Source organism: Hyla sarda, chromosome 3, assembly GCF_029499605.1.
Source record: "Hyla sarda isolate aHylSar1 chromosome 3, aHylSar1.hap1, whole genome shotgun sequence".
In the NCBI taxonomy this organism is placed as follows: Eukaryota; Metazoa; Chordata; class Amphibia; order Anura; family Hylidae; genus Hyla; species Hyla sarda.
In genome coordinates, this window is record NC_079191.1 from 182,408,574 (window position 1) to 182,434,526 (window position 25,953).

General features: G+C 39.6%; 1 protein-coding gene across 9 annotated transcripts in view; it reads left to right on the top strand.

Moving 5' to 3' along the window:
* The window catches only part of DLGAP2 (DLG associated protein 2), a 1,068,027-nt gene that overhangs the window by 631,178 nt on the left and 410,896 nt on the right, over positions 1–25,953 (top strand). For all 9 annotated transcript variants that reach the window (XM_056565689.1, XM_056565688.1, XM_056565692.1 and 6 more), the window contains one exon: positions 23,909–23,941. In XM_056565689.1, the coding sequence (XP_056421664.1) occupies positions 23,909–23,941 (33 nt within the window). The remainder of the gene's footprint in view (positions 1–23,908; positions 23,942–25,953) is intronic.

Here is a 25,953-nt window from a genome sequence, read left to right on the forward strand (position 1 = left end):
TATGTAATTACAAAGGACAACTGGTCTCGCAAATAACAAGCCCTCGTACTAGTCTGTGGATGAAAATATAAAAGAGTTATGATTTTTAGAAGGCGAGGAGGAAAAAATGAAAACGTAAAAATTAAATTGTCTGAGTCCTTAAGGCCAAAATGGGCTGAGTCCTTAAGGGGTTAAAGTACAGCTTTAAAGTTGTTCTTGCTCCTCACAACCTGACCTGTACAACCTCTACAGCTTTAAAGGGGTACTCCTCCCCTAGACATCTTAACCCCTATCCAAAGGATAGGGGATAAGAAGTCTGATTGTGGGGCTCCTGCCGCTGGGGACCCCAGAGATCTTGGCTGTGGCACCCCAGACATCCGGTGCACAGAGCAAACTTTGATCCGTGCCTGATGACTGGCGATGCGGGGTGGATGTTTGTGATGTCATGGTCACGTACCCCTCGTGATGTCATGGCCAGGCCCCCTCAATGCAAGTCTATGGGAGAGGGCGTGATGTCCGTCATGCCCCCTCCCATAGACTTGAATTGAGGGGACGTGGCCATGATGTCCCAAGCCTCTGGCACTGTACCCGATGCTCTAAACGAATGCCGGGTGCAGCACAGAGATCGTGGGGGTTCCCAGCGGTGGGACCCCCGCGATCAGACATCTTATCCCCTATCCTTTAGGGGCAGAGTACCCCTTGTAAAGTTGTTCTTGCTCCTCAAACTCTGATCTGTACAAACTCTATCCCCTTCTCTGCTGCTATCTCTAAAACTGAGAGAATGGAGGGGAAAGCAGAGAGGGCCAACCTAATCAAAAAGATCTATGTCAGAAGCAGCAGGATAACCTGCTATGTGAGGAGTTTCACAGACTCTATAGCAGAACAATGGTAGGACATTTTTTATTGAGATTGTTTTCCATTTAGGAAGCAATGAATATCAGAGCAAAGTTGTCCATAGCAGTTGTTTTTTAACTCAAGTTTCTGGTAAATGAATTGAGAGTGTTCAGTTGTCTCAAGTATGAGTGAGATCAGAGCTAGGTGTCAATGACCTGAAATAGCTGCTGCTATTATTGTTGTCTGTAAACCGGGCAGCACTATAGCTGTTATATTACATAATGCAGTTATAGAGATATATGTTCCATGGTGAACCGTTTACTTTGATGGCTTTTAAACCCATTCAAAGTAGTGTGTAATATAATTATATTTTCTTATAATGGTTTTATGCATCTATCCAACTTTTCTCTGGAGATACCTAACCCTGAGACTTGAGTCTGATTCCAAAGAGGATTACAGGGGCTGTGCACTTATTGGATTTATCTATATTTTGTAAAGCTTCATGAAGCTTCCCTAAGTATTCCTTAATGCTTTACAAAGCTTTGTGAGTGTTTCATTTGGAAACTTCTGCTTTTTCCAGACCCACACTTTCCATCTGTTACTATTTCTGTTACCACTTTTGCCATGTGGCTAAACGAGACATGAGTTCTGTGAGCAGATATTATTCTCTGTGCGCTACATGCTTTGTCTTTAGACGTTTAATAGAAAATGTTTGAATTGAAACAACTTGTCTAAAAGATCAACCTCATTTCTGTTATTACACAATGAATTAAGTGAATATTACAATTATATTATGGTTGAAAAAGCACTGTGGTTTTTTCCCCACATTAAGCACCCTCAACCATCACTAGGCCTACAGCACAATTTGTTTTATTCCAGCGTAGCTGCATTCATGTGTTTTATAACTCTCATTTGGTCATGTGATCACAAGTCTGACTCTCCAAATCTTCTAATGCCTAATGGTTCCAACAGGTGGTCAGACTCTGACTTCCTATGGACTGCAGGGTGGTATTATCATCAACCAGATCCCTTCTACTTGCTTCCAGACCCCTCCCTACTCCTTCCAGCTACATATGCTATCTCTGTGGGAATCAAGATATATAGTAGTTATAAACCTCCCCTTCCATATGTTAACTGGACATAAAGAAGTGTTTCCTTTAACCACCAATAGCTCACAGAATTCACTAAGCTTGACAGCTAGAATTTGACAAGATCTCCCTTACTTTTAAACAACGTTAGTAATTAAGCTGCTGTGTGTTTTTATACTTAGTTAAGAGCTGCTTTTTGTCTCAGAAAAGGATTCCTCAGTTTTCATTGATAGTCTATATTCCAACATTCCAGATCTCTAGAGCCAATAGCAGGTCATGATTAGAGGATTTCCCATAAACACCTTTACAAACCGTGATGCACTAAAAATCGTTTGTGAAAAATGCAAAAAAAAAAAAAAATATATATATATATATATATATATAGATAAGTAAATACGATGCAGCACTCCACAAGTAGCAAAGAAGGTGGTTTTATTCCATCATGTGCATAGACAACGTTTCACCAGTCTCACACTGGCTTTTTCAAGTTAAAAAGCCAGTGTGAGACTGGTGAAACGTTGTCTATGCACATGATGGAATAAAACCACCTTCTTTGCTACTTGTGGAGTGCTGCATCGTATTTACTTATCTGGATTAAGGAACCGGAAGGACCCAGGTTCCAGATATGCGGGCACCCCGAATCTCTTTTTTACCCTGGATTTTGGTTGTGCCGTTTTTATTTGCATTGTATATATATATATATATATATATATATATATATATATATAGTAATCCAAGTGAAGCAGCACTTCAAAAAAATGTAGCGGTGCACGCAGAGCCGGACCCTGGTCAATGGTCCATATGTAATATAAATTCCGCAGCACACAATCCAGATGAGGGGAAAAAAGTGAAGTTTATTCCATAAACAGGTGAAAGTTACAGTGACGTTTCAACCAGCTTTCCTGGTCCATGCTTGAGAAAGACCAGGAGAGCTGGTTGAAACGTCGCTGTAACTTTGACCTGTTTATGGAATAAACTTCACTTTTTTTCACTCATTTGGATTGTGTGCTGCAGACTTCTACAAATTTATATATATATATATATATATATATATCAATACATTTCTTCTGCTTACTCTGAGATTCCTTACCATGGGATTTTGGACTGAATCTTAAAGTGTGGGCTTGAAAAGATGAATGAGATGGCACTTCGCAAGGCAGGTACAACTTTCATTCATTCACAAACAGGCAGGAACCAGTCAAAGCGGCGTGTAACCGCTAACCGGACGTCGTTCCATTGTCTGCTCCTTCTCTGTACCTTCTACCTGCTGATGTTTGTGAATAAATGAAAATTGTACCTGCCTTGCAAAGTGCCATCTCATTCATCTTTTCGAGCCCATTTTGACAAGTCTTTGTTGCTACGGGATAGAGCACCGCTGTATGGGTGACTGCTTGGTAGCCAGGTGTATCTGCCGCGGACCTCCAGCTGTACCTGTCTGAATTGGAATCAGTAGTGCCGACCCCCCACATCTTCGTGCTGGTTTTTGAATCTTAAAGGGTACCTGTCACTTAATAAAAACTTGACATGTCTATCATTCAGGGTCTGAGTGTTTAGACCCTGCTGACCCTGCTGCACACACCTCTCCCCCTGTGTTTATGAGACATGAGCGGCCCCCTAGACTTAAATTTTAGGGCACGGGATACAGAGTCAGAAGAGAATACACTAATCACAGATGTCTCCTGACTCGTTCTCATGATCGGTACCAGTCATTCAAAAATCTGAGGGTTCCGACCCCGAACACTAAAAACCTTTGATATGCCTTTACGACATAACAAAATATATACTTTTTTTAATGACAGGTACAATTCCCCAACATACAACTTTCATTGGTATGTTTTTGCCTGCTTCGCATAGTTTATTGCCCAGTCTTCATATCACTGGTTTAATTGCATATCTTTATATTTAGAATTTTAGACGCATGTCAATGTAGCAAATCTCTTTCTGATTAAGTAGATAATTACCAGGCAATGATGTGAGTGCCAGATTCTCAAGAACACCACTATATCCATGGCACCTACTTAAGTATTCTTCTTACATATCACTGCTGTACATCATAATAGTAATATAATATCATCTCTTTATAATGAAGACATGATGGCGGAGAGATAAGTAAAACATCCCATTATTACATTTTCCTTATGCTTCAACACTTGCAATTTGCTGAGTCAAATGCTTTAGGAGATAAAAACTACAATTGACATTAACGTTCTGTTTGTGTGTCCTGGGAGTTCTCTCTTCTTCAGCTTCTACAGTTAGTATATTGTGTAACAGTAGCACATGTAGATTTCAGTATATGCTTTTTCAGCAGATTGTTGCTTCTTTACTGTAGATCAGAGGTTAATAATCTTTTTTTTACTTGAATAGCCATATATAAAAGCTATGAACTATTTTTTCATTCTTGCTTTGTTCTCCATAGGTCTTTATTAAACATGTTGCTTTTTGTTTCTACAACCTCAATGCTATATAATTATCCAATGCAGACTGCCTTCTATTTACTTCCCCCTCTCTCTTCAGCCTTTGTGAGCTGTCCTCCAGGTCCCCCCACCCTCTCTACTATCTGGACTGGCCTGGAACCTCCTCCTGTTGTTGTCTCTAACATTGAGAGACCAGAACATCAGAGAGACTTATCTACCATTAGTAGCAGCTAAATAGTAGTAATTTTCTAATGAAGGAAACAAATCAATAATAGTCAGTGTTCTTAGCCTTTAAATATGAAGTGCTAAACTACCAAATTATGATGAGATAAGGAAAAAGTCCAGCACTCGCCATAAGGGAACTTTCTTTGCAGTAAGCATTTATTGGGTCACATGGTCATGAAAACACAGCTAACTACCACATTTAGCATGGCAAAGCTTGAAAGTACTGTAAAAAAAATAATACATGATAAGACACAATTTAAAATAAATGCTACTAAACCTTTAAAGATTTATAAAAAAAAAAAAAACATTTTGAAAAATTGTTTAGACAGCTTTTTTCATCTAAATTTTTTGCAGGAAAAGTCACAGGCTGATCCCATGCGACCTCCTGCAACATTTCATTTAGACTGTTAATTTGGAGTATTTCAGCGGGCACTAATGAAAGTCTGTGGACCAATTGATAAATTTGACAAATGGCCACCACATTCCTCACAACTTTTTTCCTCTAAATTGAACAAAAAGCTATTTCAGTTTTGATAAATGCCCCTCATTGTGTTGATCTAAAGCCATGGACCAAGTGACATAAATATGGTCTTAGCCTGATGTCTGCTGCTAGCAAAATGTTTCGGACCCAGCTGCCAAAGGGGTACTCCGGTGGATTTTTTTTTTTTTTTAAATCAACTGGTGCCAGAAAGTTAAAGAGATTTGTAAATTACTTCTATTAAAAAATCTTAATCCTTACAGTACTTATTAGCTGCTGAATACTACAAAGAAAATAATTTTCTTTTTGGAACACAGTGCTCTCTGCTGAATCACGAGCACAGTGCTCTCTGCTGTCATCTCTGTCCATTTTAGGAACTGACCAGAGCAGCATATGTTTGCTATGGGTATTTTGTCCTACCTTGGACAGTTCCTAAAATGGACAGAGATGTCATGAGAGAGCATTGTGGTCATGATGTCAACAGAGAGTTTTTGTGTTCCAAAAAGAAAAGAATTTCCTTTGTAGTATTCAGCAGCTATTAAGTACTGGAAGAATTAAGAGTTTTTAATATAAGTAATTTACAAATCTACTGGCTATTGCTGGCTATTTTTCTTTTTTTTTTGTTTGTTTGTCCAATTTAGGGGGAATGGCACCCTCTGTAGCCGTGCACCCCTCCCCTTTTTCACAGGAGGTATTTTAATTTAAATTTATAATGGATCCAGCATGTCACCCAGTCAGAGGCTATATGCTCAGCGGAGGTGAGTTAGGCTCAGAATGGGTGTTAGGGTCCCATTCGAAATGAGGCCGCCTCCGCGTGGTGGATTGGGGGACACGTTTTGATCAAAAGGTGCACTAAGAGCCTCCATTTTTGACCAAGTGTGCTTCTTTTTTTTTTGTATACTAATTTACAAATCTGTTTAACTTTCTGACACCAGTTGATTTAAAAAAAATTAAGAAGTTTTCCATCAGAGTACCCCTTTAAATCACACATCCCTGATGCACAAAAACATCTGTAGGTTCCAACACCTAGGGGCCAGATCCTTTGGACCATTTAGCTTGAGAAATAAATGTGGAGAACAAACCTCTGGTTTGGAAACACTGCTGTAGATATTACTCCATACTTATTTCTATGGTTGATATGATGATACAAGCTTTTCTACCTTTGTATATTGTAATGCTATACAACATTTAATAAATACTGGTAACCACAGGCTCATACTCAGCTCTGTCTTTACCCCATGTTTTATACTTAAGTTCTACTTGTTCACAAAGGCCGTTGTGTAAGCACAAGTTCACGAGGAGTAGATTTTTAGTATAGGTAGAATACAACAAACCACAAGTGCTTCAACTAAACCACCAGTGAGAAAAGAAGATTATTAGGTAACTACAATAACATTCAAGGTCTGAGAAAAAAAAGCATTACACATAGTGGACCCTGGAGATCCAATTTTAAAGAGGTACTCTGCTGCTCAGCGTTTGGAACAAACTGTTCCCAACGCTGAAGCCGGCGCCGGGATCTGTCATGCCCCCTCCCATAGACTTGCATTGAGGGGGCAGGGCGTGACATCATGAGGGGGCAGGGCGTGACCTCATGAGGGGGCAGGGCTCTGACGTCACAAGCTCCCGGCGCCGGCTCCAGCGTTCGGAGCAGTTTGTTCCAAATGCTGAGCAGCGGAGTACCCCTTTAACTACTTGGAAACCTAGATGGTATTAAATATGCAGAACGATATTTTTAGCACATGTTTTATTAGAAACATATGCAATATGTCAGATAGAAACATAAAGCTCTAACATAAGGCTTACATGAAAAAAGCTAAGCAGCTACTGGACACCCACAACAATGAACTTGCAAAGTTTAAAGGGGATTTGGGCAAAACATTATTTTTTAAATTTGGTCAAGGTGGGGGGTAGGTAAAAATTAATATATAAATCAATAAAACCCTCTCTTAATTTCCATATGACATTTACACTATTACAAACAGATGGTAACATCTTGTGACCACAAAGAAATGTAAGGGGCCGTCCACACACAATTGTATATATTTATATCCGCATGCTGTCCTAATGGGATGCTCAGACCATTTACTCTGTAGACTTAAAAGCTTGGTCTGCTATTCAGACAGAACTGACAGTACATCTCAGTATCATCTACATCTTGTTTTGACAGGATTCCAATGTTTATGCCAAAGATATTGTAAAATCGTGAAGTGAACAGCCTCATATACACTTCCAAGACCATTTGTATTGCTGTTTTCTAATTCCTTGTTTGTAAAATTTGCAGTATTTTAAGAAAAAAATGGTTTAGACTTTACATAATCAACACTCAAAATGTATCTTCGGCATCTTCTCCACGTATCATTTAGATGAATGATGATCCAACGCCTCCATCTTTTTGTAAAATGATTACATTGTGCCAGCAGCATCAGACATGTGTCATTCATGAAAGCCTCACTGAGCAACTGAAGGGAAGCATCAAATACATTATTGTGAGGATGATTAAATACCTTCTAAAGTTTTTTTCCCCATGACAAGTTGACTTGTGAGGGTCATTGATTGCAGATCGCTAGGATATGCAATCCTTGTCCAGTTGATGCTGAGGTCACAGCTGTGACTCCTAGGGTATGTTTTATACAGTTCACAAAGACCAGTATATGGTGGGTAAACCAACAATCAATATACTATAAGGTCACCTGGGTAACCCAAAAATACCCAAGATTTCCCATATACCCAATTAGGAAGAGCTCAAATTTTATTAACACAGGTGGATTAAAATAGTGCTGTCTATATCTGGTCCATTTGTTTTATTATATTATTGCACTTGACCACCTGACCAGTTTCTGTATCGCCAGTGCAATAATATAATAACACAAATGGACCAGATATAGACAGCACTATTTTAATCCACCTGTGGTAATAAAATTTGAGCACTTCCTAATTTGGTATATGGGAAATCTTGGGTATTTTTGGGTCACCCAGGTGACCTTATAGTATGTTGATCCTAGGGTACATTCACACGGCAGAATTTCAGTGCAATTTCGCTCACGAAATTTCACGAATGGAATTCCGTGCAGTGAACATTACCATCAGTGTGAATGGGTCTTCCGCGAGACCCGTTCACACTGAGAAATTTCGCTGCTGAAATTGTTCTGAGCAAAGAAAGAACATGTTCATTATTTGTGCGGAATTCCATGAGCACTGCATAGCCGTCAATGGTGACGGCGCAGTCCCGCGCGTTCCTACCGCCAAAATATTTTCGGCAGCGGCCACTAGACGGAATCTCCGCTCGCAGAATTCCGCGAGCGGAGATTCCGCAGTGTGAACATACTCCTAGGATAAAGTGTCAGCAATGCTAAGAAAGCCCTGTGCCACTTTATCTCCTTTCAATTTCAGTTGGCAGTTGGCCGCATTTTTGGACATTTACCAAATACAATTGTCCCAACAATGGAACAACTGCCTAGGACTCGCCCATTGTCCCCTGGACCTGCTCCTTTTCCGGGGCCACGCCATTTCCCCGACAACCAAGCCTCTTTTTTTAAGGTCTTCTGCGTAAAACTGAGAGTTGATCAGGTTTTGGGGATTTTTTGGTCGCAGTATCTGGCGCGCGCAATGTGTGACACAATTTGGGTGTAAAATCAGTGAAAAAGAAAGAGTATGATTACCTTTAGTAAATAAGGGCCAATGTGGATATTTACACATGGAGACTACTACATCTCAAGGTTCCTTTTCTGAGGGTTACAGAAGCATAATTTCATGTAATTCAAGCACCTATGTAGAATTTCTCCAGGCAGCCTAGATAAATACATACATCAATGTTGAAAAACCTGGTTATTGAAAAGGAAAATGTGAGCAAGTTAATATATTTGTGTCAATGACTGTAAACTGATCTGCCCTCAATTGTAGGCAGATCAAAAATGTTTATTGTCCTTTGTCACAAATTGAAAGGCAAAGATGAAATGTCAGTCTCACCCAGCTATACCCCCACAGAAAGAAGAAATAGAAAAAATTCTTGACACAACTAATCTTCTAATAGCAAATAGTTTGGCAGAAATAGTGTTATTATCCCAAATGACATATGTGCTATCTAACAATTTAGTATGGGTGGGAAAAAGATAGATTTATTTATATTTTCTAATAATTGATAACTGAATTGGTTTGTAGGTAGGAAAGAGCCAGAATCAGAACCAGATTATTGTAGCTGTACACTAATAAGTCTCTAGCTTTACTGGCAATAATGTATTTTTGTGAGAATAGAGTTAATGAGGTAAATATCAATGTTAGACAAAGGTCAATAAACTTAGGGCAGAAAAAAAGTCACACCAGTTGAGAACAATGTGAATTTAGAAAAAAAAAAAATTAGCTTAGCATTTGAAAAATAATAGGGATTAAAATGTGTATCACAATTTCTTGAGACATTCAACTTGGGGATTTGGCTATCTTTATATAAAATATTGTATGTGAAATAAAACACTTGCAAGTGTTTTATTATATGAATCTAAGGAGTGAGATCCTACTTGAGCACCATTAAAAGGATCAAGGGTGCCATATTCTACTATATTGATTAGAAGTAGGAGTGTCGTAATTGTTGAATTTTTTGCTTGAATATATTCCGGGCTTAACTAACTTTTAACTGTCCTGCCCATTATTAAGAATTATGCTAGTTTTACATTTACTTGCTATACAGCTCTGCCGTGGGTCGTCTTCTTTTTGATCGTCTTCTTTTTCATCATTATATGGTCCCCCTAGGTCTAGCGTTTTCTTTCAGGTCCTGATGACGTTCGTCTCACAATCCTTTGCGGCTCGAGGCGGCAGCTGGTATCAGGGGGCTTGGCTATTTCTTGTATTTCCTCACAAGCCAGCCCCCTGATGACGTTTGCAGTCCATCTGTACATCCTGACATCTCGGTGTTCCCTTCGTGATTGCCGAGATCAGGGGACGCCAGCACGTCAGGACGTACAGATGGACCGCAAATGTCATCAGGGGGCTGGTTTGTTAGGAAATTCAAGAAATAGCCAAGCCCCCTGACACCAGCTGCCACCTCGAGCCGCACCATAAAATGATGAAAAATAAGATGTGGTGGCCCAGTACGGGCATTGTTACCCCTTACCCTTGCTACCCTGTCAGGCAGCCTCCCTGCAGTGTTCCCTTGGCCCCGCCTGCATCTGTTCTACTGTAATTGTATATTATCCCCTATGTTATGTGTATAAGAATGTTGTATCTCTAAGAAAGGTTAACATGTGATCACCAGTTGTCATGTGAGTTTTCATGTGATTGTTACCCAAGAGGTATCAGTGACCAGGTGACTTAAGGGTGACCAATGGGACTAAACCAGAGTCTCCCCCCATAAAAGCCCTGGGAGGAGTCTCTTCTCTATCTCTTAGTTCCTGAGTGTTTGCTGAGGTGCAGTCAAGCCTAAGAGTGTGTCTGGAGTCATAGGAGGCCTCAAGTCAACTCTGCAGCCACAACTTACAAGTCTATAAGTAAGCTAAAGTCCCAGCTTATTCTGTCTCCAGTGAAGTCAGTCACTGTCATCTATTGTCCAGTTAACGTGGCCTGCACTAAATTATCCAAAACCACTGCAAGTTCCAGCAAGCCCTTAATGTCTCTGAAGTCATTGGTCACCTTTGTGGGCCTGGCAACACTGTATAGACTGTACCATCTGTCATTCAGTAAAGCTACCATTGTTCGTAACTTGGCGTCAGAGTCATTATTGCCCCTGTGCCTAGTCCAGGATCTATCGGTATACCTTCGGGTAGTGTTGAGGATAAACCACGCCCTGGAGTCACGAATACAAGGGGTTAATGCCATCTGCCTCTAGGGTAATTCCATATGCCCTGCATCTCACACCCCATATCATAATGATGATCCACGGCAGAGCGGTATAGCACGTAAATGTAAAACTAGCGTAATTCTTCATAATGGGCAGGATAGTTAAAAGTTAGTTAAGCCCGGAATACCCCTTTAGGTACGCAGATTTGATGTGCAGGATTTTCTGCTGTCGGTTTCAATGGTAAACTAAATGACTAAGCACAGATACTAATCTGCAGTTACAAATCATACGCATCAAATCTGCACAGGATTAGTGTTGGCTGCAAATATTCGCATTTCAAATTTTTATTGCGAATATCGCAAATTTGCAAATTCACAAATATATTCGCTGTATATTCGAAATTATGAATATTCACTTTTTTCCGCATATTCTTTCTTTTCACTTATTGGCCAATTAGAATGATGCAAATACACTTGTCAGAGGTTATCAACAAGATCCCTAGCAACCAACCTTAAAGTTGCCCACCCCCCTCACTGTTTTCTTCCTCAAATATGCGAATATAACGAATACACGAAATTCGCGAACATAAGACGAATATTCGTATATATTCGTGAAATATCACGAAATTCAAATATGGCCAATGCCGCTCATCACTACGCAGGATCCTGTATATACTGAAGCTAAAGGATTGCTAAATGTAATAAATAAAGACTAGAATGAAATAAGTGAGCTAAAATGGGAAAAGAATAAAGAGTTTTTGAATGGTAAACAGTAGGAATATTTTGTTAAAGCGCAGAAGGTAATATTTATTCATTCATTCACATAGTATCAGCTCTATATAGTCAGAAGGTTTTATTATACAGCAAGGATTTTGATGGAATTCAAGGCAAATGTGAATGAGCGTTTATTCTGGGGAAATTGTTACTTCCTAACATTTCATGCCTTAGTAAAAAGGTATTAGACATAATTCTGGTGATATTTATATTATTCATTGTTAGAAAATGGATAAATGTTATACTGTATATATAAAGATGGTGATAAAAGATGATAAATGTAGTTATCAATTGTGACTGTAGTATACAACACATTCTAATCAAAATAAATACTTTGGGAATCGGGGAAAGTGAATAACGATAGCTTCATCAGAATAGAAAGGGATTTATATATAGAGACTAAAATTGAAATATTTTATCATTTCTTTTTTAATTTTATTTTCCCTCTTTTTTGGACCTGGATTCTGTGATTGTTTGCTATTTTGTTTTCAAATGCAATAAAGATAAAATAAAACATAGATCGTGCAAAAGAAAACCATTTAACTAAGGATTTATGTGTCATAATTTCAAATGCATTTCTTGGCCAGAATATAAGGATTAGAGATGAAAGCTTATGTATCATATTGAAGTCATAATCATGGCTTTGAAAAGATATGTAATGTACCAGGCTGAGTTTTCTGTGTAATATTTCTTGACATCGGGAAACAGCATGAAAACATTACTTCCTTTTATAATAAATGTGTAGAGGGGAGTTATAAGTGACATCAGGGCAAAAGAGGGCCTGTTACTCTCACCCCATGCCTCCAGAGAACACAGTGAGGGAGAATGCAGATATTTAACGTACTTTTACTACTAGAGGATTGGGAAGAGGAGCAGTTGCGGTAACAATCGTACCTGGCCAGGTATCACTTGTTACGCTCTGGCCACTCAGCCGCAGCAGACAGGATATTTACATCCCTGCACTGTATCCCAGCCCTGCTTGTGATTGAGGCTCATACCTTATTTACCAGCTTTCCGCCTGTTTTTGTCTTATATATTTCTTCCACTACCGGCCTGTTTTCTGACCATTCTTTAGCCTGCTGTTATGATTTGTAGCCTGTCTGTTTTGATCTTTGCTTGCATTTGACTATCCTATCGTTTTGTACCTTGTCACTTTCTTTACCCACTTGTAGTTTTCATGACAGTCTATCACAGGGGAAAAGATATTCTCTATCTTACCGGTCGTAAGATAAGGAAAGTATCAGGGTGACCAGAACCTGCACCCACAACTTTATTATTCATTTTATTATTCATTGGACTGAATGGTCACATTTAAGCTGAACTCCGCTTTCTACAGCCCTTAAGAGCGACCATACAGCGATTTCCAAAGCTTATTTAGACTCTACAGACGTGGGATTTCATCGCCGACATGCTTGTCTGGTAAAAGAAAGCCACCAAGCATGGCTCCCTGGCAAAATTCTATTTTTCTCAGCGGTGGCCTCCCTCCAAAGATGGCGTTGGCGAAGCACGGGACTCTGAGCCCCAGCTGCCTCAGCCTGCATGCACCTCTCCTGCAGCAAACAGGTGCTATACCTCAGACCCAGGGTTGTATAGTGTTCCTCTCCTACCTGCCGCAGGTTAACCAGCGTCTGCACCACCGTCCCCAACTCCAGCTCCGGGACGCAGCTCTCAGGTACCAGCTAACTTTACCTCACCTCGGCCCCCCTCCATATCTGGGCTGACAGTCTTCACTAAGTCCTATGATACAGCAGCAGCCACCGCGGCTCTCCACTGTGAGTCCTCAGCCACAAGCAACATGGAGCTCAAGCTCTTTTCCCCCTGCAGAGGAGGATGATCTACAACTTATCTGTTTGTGAACAGGCTGTAACGGACACTCAGATAAAACATATGCTCCTTACCCTGCAAAAGTCTTTCAGGAGAGACATTATGGCTATGATTAACCCTCAACACGCCACAGTAGAGGATCTTGGTGCTAGGGTTGACCACATTGAGCATAAATTTGGGGAATTTGCTGCCTCTCATAATGAAGTTATTGACTCCCACAATGCTGCAGAAGATGACATTGCTGCTCTCAAAGCAAAAGTTGCCGATCTAGAAGAATCAGTGGCGCCGGCTGATATCCCTACTTATGTCCGTTCTCTCATACAAGCGGTACTGCCACCTTGCTCTTCCCAGGAATTACCTTGTCCTAAACACCTGGACGATTCAGTCCCTCACGATGTTCTGGCGAGGGTTCATTTCTTCTCAGGTAAAGAAAAATTAATGAACTTTGCGTGCCTCAATGGTGGCCTGCCAGCACAATAACCATGTCACTATCTATACGGACTTGTCTGTGGCCACCCTCCAATTACACTGAGCACCCTTACATCCCTTACATCTACCCTCCACTTTGCTAAAATCAAATACAGATGGGGGTTCCCAGTGCTTCTTATTATTCGACATGAGGACTCGACCTACGTGATCCAGTCACTGGATGAAAGAGAAGCCCTCCTACGGCGATGTAATCTCTCCTTGGGCTCGAGTAAAGGACCCTCACAGCCTCCTATCCGCAAGGTCCAAGACGACTGGTCCACGGTCCACTGACTCTGGAACTTGATGTCCTTTATTTCACCTTGGGCTACTCAGCCATGAAGTTCGGTCCAGCTTTGGCATGGACATTTACCCCACTCAGGAAGATTTGCTTCGGCCTTCACCTGCCATATCCTTTGCTATACTCATAGTTTACTGGTTTGCACGGTTTACTTTGTTTTTGTGTTTTGTGAGATGTCATACTTACTGTTTGGCCTTGCTGCATTGACTACTCTCATATGACCCAAGCATGCTGGCTGTGAGGCGCTTGTGGTCAACCCCCAACTTGATAATACCATCTATTGTCATGCTTTTTCTTTTCCTTTATGGTTATTAAGTTGATTAGCATAAATCTGAATGGTCTAAATAGCCCACACAAGCGTGCTTTCCTTTGGAAAGAGGCTACATCTCTCAGGGCGGACGTATTGTGCACCCAGGAGACGCATCTCCTTAGTACAGATGCTTTTAGACTTAAGCATCCATTGTATCTACACATCTTTCAATCCCATTATAAATCCAAATCTAGGGGTGTGATGCTGGCAATCAAGAAAACTGTCGCCATTTCTGTAATTGATTTTACATGTGACCCCAGCAGGCGTTTCATAATTTTATCCTGCACCATAAACAATTAACCTTACACTTTGATATCCTTATATGCACCCAATCTAGGCCAAAACCATTTTCTCCGCAGCACTCTAAAGATTGCTAATCACATTAAAAAAGGCCCATTTATCATATGCAGAGATTTTAATTTAGTGGTAGATACAATTATGGATTCTACATCTCTTTCCTGCTTTCTTAGCCCTCCTGCTCTGTTCCGAAGAGCTATATGACACCTGGAGAGTACAGCATCCGATTGACAGGGACTATACCCACCATTCGCTGACCCATAACATGTTCTCCCGTCTTGAAATGTCCTGGTGGAACGCACCCTTCTTTCCAGCCTAGCAGCATCCACCATTGAAACTATTTCTTGGTCGGATCATGCAGCCATCTCAGTTTCCCTACATGAAAACTCTACTTTCTCTCCTACATATTTATGGAGAGCTAGCCCTTTCTTAATGTCTCATCTGGAGCCTGTCCAGACGCTGCAGAACAACCTGACTGACTTTTTTGCAGTAAATGCTACTCCAGAGGTAGATGCTTTTACCCTGTGGAACTGCCACAAAGTCTACATAAGGGTTTATTTATTTTTTTATTAAAGAGTACTTGTCATCAAACCATATTTTCTAAACAAACTCAGATTATAGTCCCTAACTACTCCCAAAACCCCTCCTGTCCTAAAAAAAAAAAATCCGAGCTTTAAAAAGCTGGGTACCATACCTTTCCCCTTGCTCACATTGTGTGAGCTCCCGGCAGGAGAAAGTGGACTTTCCCCACCAGGGGCATTGTCACTGAAGCCTGCAAGAGCTGTGACTCATCATGCCCGGCACGCACTTCCTGAGTTTGGACTTCTCCAAGTCCAGGTGGAGACCAAATTAACTGTTTGGGAATAGAACAGAGTCACCTAGTGGACATTTTTTCACTCACATTAAAAACATATAAAGGTTGAGAATTTTAACAGCAAGTAAATAGCAAATAATAAATGTATAATTACATAAGGAACAATATATTAAAAGTATAGTGACAGGTTTGGTGACAGGTACTCTTTAAATATGGTTCTATTTGTAAAAGAAAAAGAGAAGTGCAGCTGACTGACGTAGTAAATAAGTTGCGAGACTTGGAAACTCAAAACAAATCGCAACTACTGATTTGGCCTCCCAACAGAGCGTGCAGCAGGTGGCAGCTTTTCCTGGCGTGGCGGCGCAGGCTCTGTAATGGCGAGTGATGTCCCCCTGCGCATCGTCAGGGGCATTACTCATCATCCAGAGAGCCGGCCTCTTATTTTTTGGGGAGGCCTTATTTTTCGCCCGCAGAAAAAAAGTACAGTATGCCATATTTTTGGGGGATGTCCTACTTTTGGGGAAAGACTGTATTTGTTCAGAACCTTGCCAATCCATTTCCCAAATTTGTTTTTCTCCTAAGCTCAGGCGATTCTTTCTGATTTTGTTTGGGCTGGAAAGAAACCGAGAGTTGCTGCCAATATTCTGACCAAGGCAAGGGAAGTGGTAGGTTTGGGCGTACCAGATTTGCGTGGCTATTATATAGCCTCGGTAGTTAATTCCTTGAGGGGGTGGTGGAAAGGGAGTTTAGAGGTGCCGTGGGTGCATATGGAGCATACTTACACATCTCCCTACTACATTGCCGATGTGATGTGGCTTCCTTTCTGGAAAACTACATCCCCACTTCCATTTTCTAACCCTATTGTTAAGGCTTCATATAATGCATGGACGAAATACCTCCACAGCTACACATACTACTGCTGTATGTACGTCTCTTCCTCTCACAAATGTTCAGTCCTCCATTCCGCAACTAGATGTTCATATGTGGTCTATTAGAGGTATAATGTTAGTCACTTATTTGAAACAGGTTGACCTTTCACGAGTTGCAAACAAAATACTTGCTACATAAAACAGATTTTTATAAATATCTACAGATCAGGCACTTTCTTAGCACTCTGTCTCCCTCTGAGATTCACCTCCATGTAGCTACGCATGCTTTCTTAAACAGCAACCTGAAGGGTCTGAAACTGATATACTCCACCTTCCTACTGATATACTCAACATCTGCATTTCTGAACTAGACTGGAAATAGGCATTCCTGGCAGCACATAAAGGGGGTTATTTAGCAATAATGCTCTTGGCTAGATCATTTTAGTTTTTTGTGTAGATGCGTCTTTTTGGCGGTGCTGCTCCAAATTTATCATATTGTCGCAGTGACCATGATAAATTTCACGCAGATCTGCACCCAAATAATTTTCTACCGCCTCTTTCAGATCATGTCTACCCTGCTTCTGAGGAGCTTGTTTTTTTGTTTTTTTTTACCTTTCACCTTTTTTTATTTTGTTATCATCACTTTGTTGGATAATTTTTTTTAACTTGGGCACATTAATTATGAGATGTTAGCCATTGTTGACAATCTTATTGTTTCTTACATCTTTACCATTCCTTTTTTGTACCTTAAAAAATGCATCTGTTTCATATGGACAACTGCTTTACTTTTCCTTTGCACGTATTTTTTACTTTTTATGTCTTTAAACACTGTTATTCTCTACCTTATTCTGTCTCTCCCCCTCTCTTTCACTCTGGCTGATGATTTTTTTTTTTTTTTGCAAACAGACAGGAGTAGTAATCTTTTTTAGACCTGGTCAGGAGGTGGTCTAGATTTGTGGGTTATTTTGCACCATTTGTGGCAAAATTTGCGCAAAAATCTAAAACACGCAGATAATAAATTCATGACCACTGCATCCGTCACTTCAAAATGGTCTAGCAACACCAAAAGGTCAAAATGACGGATTTTAGAACTTTGAAGAAAAAAAAACGCTAGAAAACCCCTGCAATTAGTGCAAAAATAACAGAAATTTGCAAATGTAGACAAAAAAAAGGAATAGAACACAATGATAAATAACCCCCAAAGCTTTTCAGTGTGTATCTCACATAGAATCCATATCCAAATCTACTTTACAGTAGTATTACACGCCAGAACGATTTGCACTCATTTACCCCGATTCCTCCACATTGTGTTGGAGAGATAATGGACAAAAGGGAACTTTCTTGCACATATTATGGGGGTGCCCCTTAATAGCTCCCTTCTGGTCCTCCTGCCGAGCCTTAATCGAGGAAGAACTGCTTAGAAAACTTGCTTGGTCTCCTCAGTTTGCTCTAGTTTTTCTCTACATGCACTCTATTGATTACCGAAATTGTGAATAAATTGAACACTACTTGCATATATGAAAAAACTATAGCTTCAGGTATTGGATCCCACTCTAGGTTCCAGGTGAGATGGGATAGATTGCTCTCTTCTCCCCATTCCAATATTGGCACATGAAGCTGCATTAACTATTCAGTTAATCCCTCCTAAGTCTAGTCAACCCCTCTCCCCCTACATGTTGTATAACTGCTCATCATTCCTTTTTACTTTTTGATGCAAACCGTTCACACCATATTACACTTCTGGTTACACCTGTAGGTAATGCTTATCCTCTTTTTGTATTTGGATTAAGCTTCTCCTAGGACATTTCGTTGTTTGTTAATACTGGTCACATGAGATGACTCTCACTGCTTCCGGTTTTCTTTGTTTATTTATATATCTCTTATGTGTTTCGTTGTTTTACAGCAATGCCAACTTTCATGTGTGCCCTTTAGGCTTTTGTAGCCTTCATGTACCAACATTTCCTACTTATTGCACTGTGTAATGTTCTTTATTTGCTGACTGTTATGAAAACAAAAACATTTCTCTCAATAATAATTATTGAAACAGAAAAATAAAAAGTATAGTAAAGTGTAGTAGTGACATCAATGAGCGAGTAAGTAACTAGCTTTTTTTTTTTTTTTTACTGGAGGTTTAATAGAAATAAATACCACATAGCTCTCAAGCTGAAAGATACTGTAACTGTATGAAAGAAAAGGTTAGACGGGATATTAGTTTTAATGTATACACAGAGACAGCTACTCTAAAGCATTTTGAGGCAAATATTTGGCAATATGCATCAAAAGCATATCTGAGTTTGATGGCACATTATACTGAACTGTAATATCAAAGTTTGCTTTTATTTGGTACTTAAATGGGCACTCTCATTAAAACAAATGTTTGCTATTGCACTCATTATGGTAAATAAAAAATATTTCTAATATACTTAGTTTTAAAAAAAATGAAGTTTTCTATGTTTTATCTGTGCTTAAAAAAGCTCAAGAGCACATTTTCCCCCATCTCAAACACAGACTTTGGACCAAAGCCCAAACACAGGAAGTGCCGCCTGGAGTGCTGAGGGGGGTATGTCCAACCAACAGCATATGGCAGCTAAGTGTGAGAGAAGCGATGATTGAATGAGGCTGGACACACCCCTCAGCACTCCAGGCTGCACTTTCTATGTTTGGACTTCGGTCCAAAGTCTGTGTATAAGATGGGGGAAAATGTGCTCTTGAGCTTTTTTAAGCACAAATAAAACATAGAAAACTTTATATATATAATAATATATATATATATATATATTCAAAATGTTATTGTTCCCCCCCCAAAAAATGTTATTTTAAAGTTTTGTAGAAAGTTTTTTAAACAAAGTATATTAGAAATACTTTTTATTTACCATAAGGAGTGTGATAGCAAAAATTAGTTTACATGTGAGTTACCCTTTAAATAATGTTAAAATAAAAGTAGAAAAAGCCCAGTCCACATCTAGTAGACTGTGAGGTTTTTCTTAGCGATCAACATTTTAAGTTGAACGACGATGAAAGTAGAAAATTACATGAGAGATAAAAGTTCTCATTGCAGTCACATCAATTCCAGTATTCCTTATAGGTAATATTCTTAAAATGTTCCGGTAACAATTTTTGCTGATGTTGTAGACCTAAGCTTCCACATGTGAAGCTGAGGATTATCTAAAAATTATATATGATCACAATTGTTATCATCATGGTGGTAAACCAAACTAAACATGGGTTAAAAAAAACTAAAATATACTATAACTAATAATCCTCCTTTATGGTCCTTTTTGTGTTTGGTACAATACAGAGGATAAATTAACAAACAAAAATCAGACAGAAATCAATTCAAACAACAGGAGTGAGGGTTATGCTCACAAGAGCTTACAATCTATGAAGTAGTAGGGGTTGAAACAAGTGGTAGAAAGTGTTATATTTATACAATTGATTTATTCATTATTGAATCTTTTGCTTAAAGGGGTATTCCAGGCAAAAACTTTTTTTTATATATATCAACTGGCTCCGGAAAGTTAAACAGATTTGTAAATCACTTCTATTAAAAAATCTTAATCCTTCCAATAGTTATTAGCTTCTGAAGTTGAGTTGTTGTTTTCTGTCTAACTGCTCAATGATGACTCACGTCCCGGGAGCTGTGCAGTTCCTATGGGGAAATTTTCCCATCATGCACAGCTCCCGAGACGTGACATCATCATAGAGCAGTTAGACAGAAAACTTCAGAAGCTAATAACTATTGGAAGGATTAAGATTTTTTTAATAGAAGTAACTTACAAATCTGTTTAACATTCTGGAACCAGTTGATATATATAAAAAAGTTTTTGCCTGGAATACCCCTTTAATAAACTGAAAATGGGGCAGCCAGGTATGAATTAAAGAGGAACTTAGTTATAGATGATTGGCAGAATGTAGAGCATGGCTAGGGAGGTAAATAACAAAGAATATGTGAGGAAAATAACTGTGGCTAGTTTTAGCACATGTGTTAAAGGGGTACTCCGCTGCTAAGCGTTTGGAACAAACTGTTCTGAACGCTGTAGCCAGTGCCGGGAGCTCGGGACGTCATAGCCTGCGCCTCCTCGTGATGTCATGCCCCACCCCCTCAATGCAAGTCTATGGGAGGGGGCGTGACAGGGGGCAGGGGGCGTGAATTCATGAGGAGGTGGGGCAATGACATCATGAGTTCCCGACGCCAGTGCTAGAATCAGTTTATTCCAAATGCTGAGCAGTGGAGTACCCCTTTAAGAAGGCATTCCTAGAAGCATAGCTTTTAGTGGAAAATATGATGTTGCACACTGTCAGACAGCTGCTGTAGTTTTATAGATTAAAACTGTTGAGACTTTATATGCCACTGTACAGGGCCTGAGCACACACTTGTTTTTTCATAACATTTTTGCCCATATCATGCACATTTACCATCCCTAGTCCTAAAGCGCTATCTGTTTTTTTCTAGCACAGCTGCCTTTATATTTTTCATTACTGTAACATGTGAGTCATGTGATCACCAGCCTGACCCACGGAAAATCAGTGTTTAATGTGTCAAAACAAGATGTAAGTCTTGGATCAGCTGACTTCCTGTAAACTACAGAATGACATCATCACCCAAAGATCTTTTTGACTGCTCACACACCCATGCCAGACCCCTTTATACAGGTCCAGAAAGATCCCTTTATAAAAAAAAAACTCAGACCATCATTACTTTTCACTCCCAGGTACCACTAAGTATATTTTAAAGAGAGAGATTTATTAACCTTTGTGCAGTGGAATCAGTGGAGCAGTTGCCCATACAAAACCAATACGATTCCAGATCTCATTTTTCTGACATTTGTACACTGAAGAAACCTTCAATCTGGTTGCTCCACTGTTTCCTTGCACAAGGTATGGTACCTTTTAAGGTTACAACTGTCTCGTGGTTCAACAGTAAGTTTACATTAGGTTTAATATTGATTGCAGCATCTAAAGGGTTAAATGTCCAGAAGCAGAGGTATCACCAATCTTGCTGTACTATGCAGTACTTTTACATCGATTGACAATAACTCTATAGCTCCTGAGCCATAAATACATTTCTGATGATGTCAAGGAGTTAAATAACCATAGGGTCATATTTGTGTGCTGTGGTACATACGTTGAGTTCTTAAAGGGGTACTCGGGTGAAAACCTTTTTTCTTTTAAATCAACTGGTGGCAGAAAGTTAAACATATTTGTAAATTAAAAAATACAATGTAGCCAGGACCTTCTAGGTGAGTAAATGAAAATGGATATACGTGGATCGTGCTTCAATAATAATCAATATTTATTATAAAATATAAATAAGATTCAACACTTCTCACAGGGCCCTTGTGAGAAGAACATACATGTTAAAAGGCAACCTAACAATGTATTTAGGCAATAGTATTTTAAACTATAAACCTGGCATAGGATAATAAAATAGCAGAGTAAGATCTGTACCAAACAATTATGTTAAAGAGTTGCTCTTCTGGGTATTTAGGGTAGATATGTCCCTTTTAGATACAGTAGCAAACAGTTTGTAATATTAGAAATTGTTACCGGTCTGTAAGTGGTAACTCAGGCGATGGGTGTTGTTCCCGCAATGGCTGAGTGTCCGTGGTGTGCACAGTTCTCTGTGCGGCGCTTCCAATTGTGAGCCTGGTCCAGTAGTATCTGAGCATGGTGGCAGTCGCTGTCGGCTGAGGCGCTGGCAGGCGCCGAAAATCGCAATGATGTCCGGGGACTGCTGGCGCTGGCGTGCGCTGGAGTTGGTATTCCTCACCGCTTTGCTGGTTGGTGAACAGGACCATGTACTGGAGGGCTGGAAGTTCACCTCGTGTTGCCGGCGTCTGACGTCAGCTGTAGTCAGAGCCCTTTCCTCAGTAGTCATGGCGATGACTACTGAGGAAAGGGTTATATTATACAATCCTGAAACGCGTCTAGTCGTTACCTACTGGCATAGTATTATCCTCGAAGAACTGTGCCCAAACCTCATGGCCAGTTATCTTTTATGAACTGTACCATTATCAGCGCTCTTACTCTGCTACCTACCCGGTTCAGCAGTTCAGATCCATTCCGGTGTAACTATCCTGGTGTAGCCATCCCGGCTCTGACTACAGCTGACGTCAGACGCCGGCAACAAGAGGTGAACTTCCAGCCCTCCAGTACATGGTCCTGTTCACCAACCAGCAAAGCGGTGAGGAATACCAACTCCAGCGCACGCCAGCGCCAGCAGTCCCCGGACATCATTGCGATCTTCGGCGCCTGCCAGCGCCTCAGCCGACAGCGACTGCCACCACGCTCAGATACTACTGGACCAGGCTCACAATTGGAAGCGCCGCACAGAGAACTGTGCACACCACGGACACTCAGCCATTGCGGGAACAACACCCATCGCCTGAGTTACCACTTATAGACCAGTAACAATTTCTAATATTACAGACTGTTTGCTACTGTATCTAAAAGGGACATATCTACCCTAAATACCCAGAAGAGCAACTCTTTAACATAATTGTTTGGTACAGATCTTACTCTGCTATTTTATTATCCTATGCCAGGTTTATAGTTTTAATTACTATATGCCTAAATACATTGTTAGGTTGCCTTTTAACATGTATGTTCTTCTCACAAGGGCCCTGTGAGAAGTGTTGAATCTTATTTATATTTTATAATAAATATTGATTATTATTGAAGCATGATCCACGTATATCCAATTTCATTTACTTAACTAGAAGGTCCGGGCTACATTGTATTTTTTGGTTTTCCCCTTTCTAGCAATTAAGGTATAGTTGCTTGCCCAGTTTGACCTCGGTGCGTATTAGTTGTGAGCTGCACATATCTATATAATATTTGTAAATTACTTCTATAAAAAAATCTTAATCCTTCCAGTACTTATTAGCTGCTGAATGCTACAGAGGGAATTCCTTTCTTTTTGGAACACTGATGACATCACGAGCACAGTGCTCTCTGCTGACATCTCTGTCCATTTTGGCAACCGTGCATAGCAGATGTATGCTAAGGGCAGCATGGTGGCTCAGTGGTTAGCACTGCTGCCTTGCAGTGCTGGGGACTAGGGTTCAAATCCCACTAAGGACAACAATAAATAATGCATTATTATTATTATAATAACGTCAGCAGAGAAAACTGTGCTCGTGATGTCATCAGAGAGCATTCCAAAAAGAAAAGAATTTCCTCTGTAGTATTCAGCAGCTAATAAGTACAGGAAGGATTAAGATTTTTTAATAGAAGTAATTTACAAATATGTTTAACTTTCTGCCACCAGTTGATTTAAAAGAAAAAAGGTTTTCACCGGAGTACCCTTTTAATTAGTTTGAACCTTGACTAGAAATTCTCATTGTGAGCACATTAAATTTTACTACTAAGGCCATTGGTTGGTACAGTTGTATGAAAACAAGGCAAATGCTTCTGATATTACATTACAGAAAAGCTAAATTCTTCTTATTTCTTCCCTTGTCTTTACAGAGTCTCAATGCACATTGTGTGGTGAACCTGAAGGTGAGTGTGCTGGTTTCATCCCTAGCATATTGGTGATAGTAATCTGTCTATAAACATTTGCTAACCCAATTGCCAGCGTCTCAAGTACATGAATAAGCAATTGAATTAAACTGAGTAAGAACAGTACATGCTTTAGGGTGCAGATTATTATCTAGCTGTAGTATAAAGCATGTCCATGGCTATCCTCCTTCATCCTTGTAGGTCTGTAATCTAACCGTGATAGAAAAAGAGGCAAGAGATGGATATGTTTATTGTGTTCGGTGATTTAGAAACTGGTTTCTTTAAAAGGGAACTTTGGTGGGAAAAAAATGTTTTCAAATCAACTGGTGCAAGAAAGTTAAATAGATTTGTAAATCACTTCTATTTAAAAATCTTAACTCTTCTAGTACTTATCAGCTGCTGCATACTACAGCTATACTTCAGAGAATCTTGTGAATTCTTTCCAGTCTGACCTCAGTGCTCTCTGCTGACACCTCTGTCCATGTCAGGAACTGTCCAGAGCAGGATAGGTTTTCTATGGGGATATGATTCTAATCTGGACAGTTCCTGACACAGACAGAGGTGTCAGCAGAGTGCACTGTTGTCAGACTGAAAATAAATTCACAAATTTCTCTGTTTTAAACAGCAGCTGATAAGTACTGGAAGGATTAAGATTTTTTTTAACAAAAGTAATTTACAAATCTGTTTCACTTTCAGGCACCGGTTGATTTTAATACATTTGTTTTCTACTTGTTTCCACTAGAGTTTCCCTTTAATATTTTATCCATTTCACCAACTCTATAAACTCAAGTTCTTCTTCATAACTTCTGCGTGAATGTTTTACATAACTTTCATGGAAATATGACAAACTCCAACAGCTGTCCGGGCATGCTGGGAGTTGAAGTTTTGCAACATCTGGAGGGCCACAGTTTGAGACCACTGATTTATATCAACCCGACAAACCCTTATCAATGGATAGTTAAAACTTTCCCCTATAAAATAGTTTGATGATTATCCATTCTGTATTCTCCTTGCTATAGCAGCACCATCCAAAAGGAAATAAGTGAGAGGTCCAATTATGGACCATTGGGAACTCATTATTTATGTATGGCATCTGTTCAGATCTACCCATGCTTTATATATTGCATTACACTGCACATTCTTTGTCCTCTATGCTATCCCTGATGCACTCCATATTTCAAGGAGGAAATGTGTCGGGATTTTTTTTTAAATCATCACAGGAATGTTGATTTTTTCTGGGGGTCACTCATTTATATTGGGTGAAGTATCGATAGTTTTCTAGGGACTGTAACCACTAAACCCTAGTATGGGAATTTTTTGCAAGGCTGGATAAACATCCCAGTGTTAGTGCAGTGATCTATTTACCGTGGTTTGGTATAGTATCCCTTTTTAAGGGACCTTTTGTTTCTATTTATTATTTTTTTTTTTATCATTTAATGTAAATGTTATAAATGCTAAGTTTAAGGTAGAACCTGTTTTACCAGTGATAGTGATTACCATCATGAGAGACCCATGACTTCCACTGATCGTATTATTCAATATCGGTTCAATCTTTAGTGTTTTTTTCTCATTTGATATCTATACAGTATAAAAAAGAATAAATCTGGCACTAAATATCCTACTGTAACTCTAAAGCATAATGCCTTTAGATTGGGGACAAATTAGGCCATGCGTATGTATGAAGTTGCCGACCTACCCCTGCCTTAATTGCTTGTCTATGATATAATATTATTTGAGTGGCATTATTATTTTACTAATGTAATTACATTTGAAAATAGCTATTTGTCAGATCTAGTTGCTTTGCACTTTGAAGACCCAGAAGAATTACATTCCCAATTTGTCTCTGTAATTACAATCAGCTCTTACTGAATTGTATAATACGGTGTTGGTGGAGCTGATATTTTCCTAATAAAATTTTGCAAAGCTTTTTGAACAAGTGTTAAAGGGGTTATTCACCATAAGGTGATTTTAGTATGTACCTGCCAGACAGTAATGGACATGCTTAGAAAGGA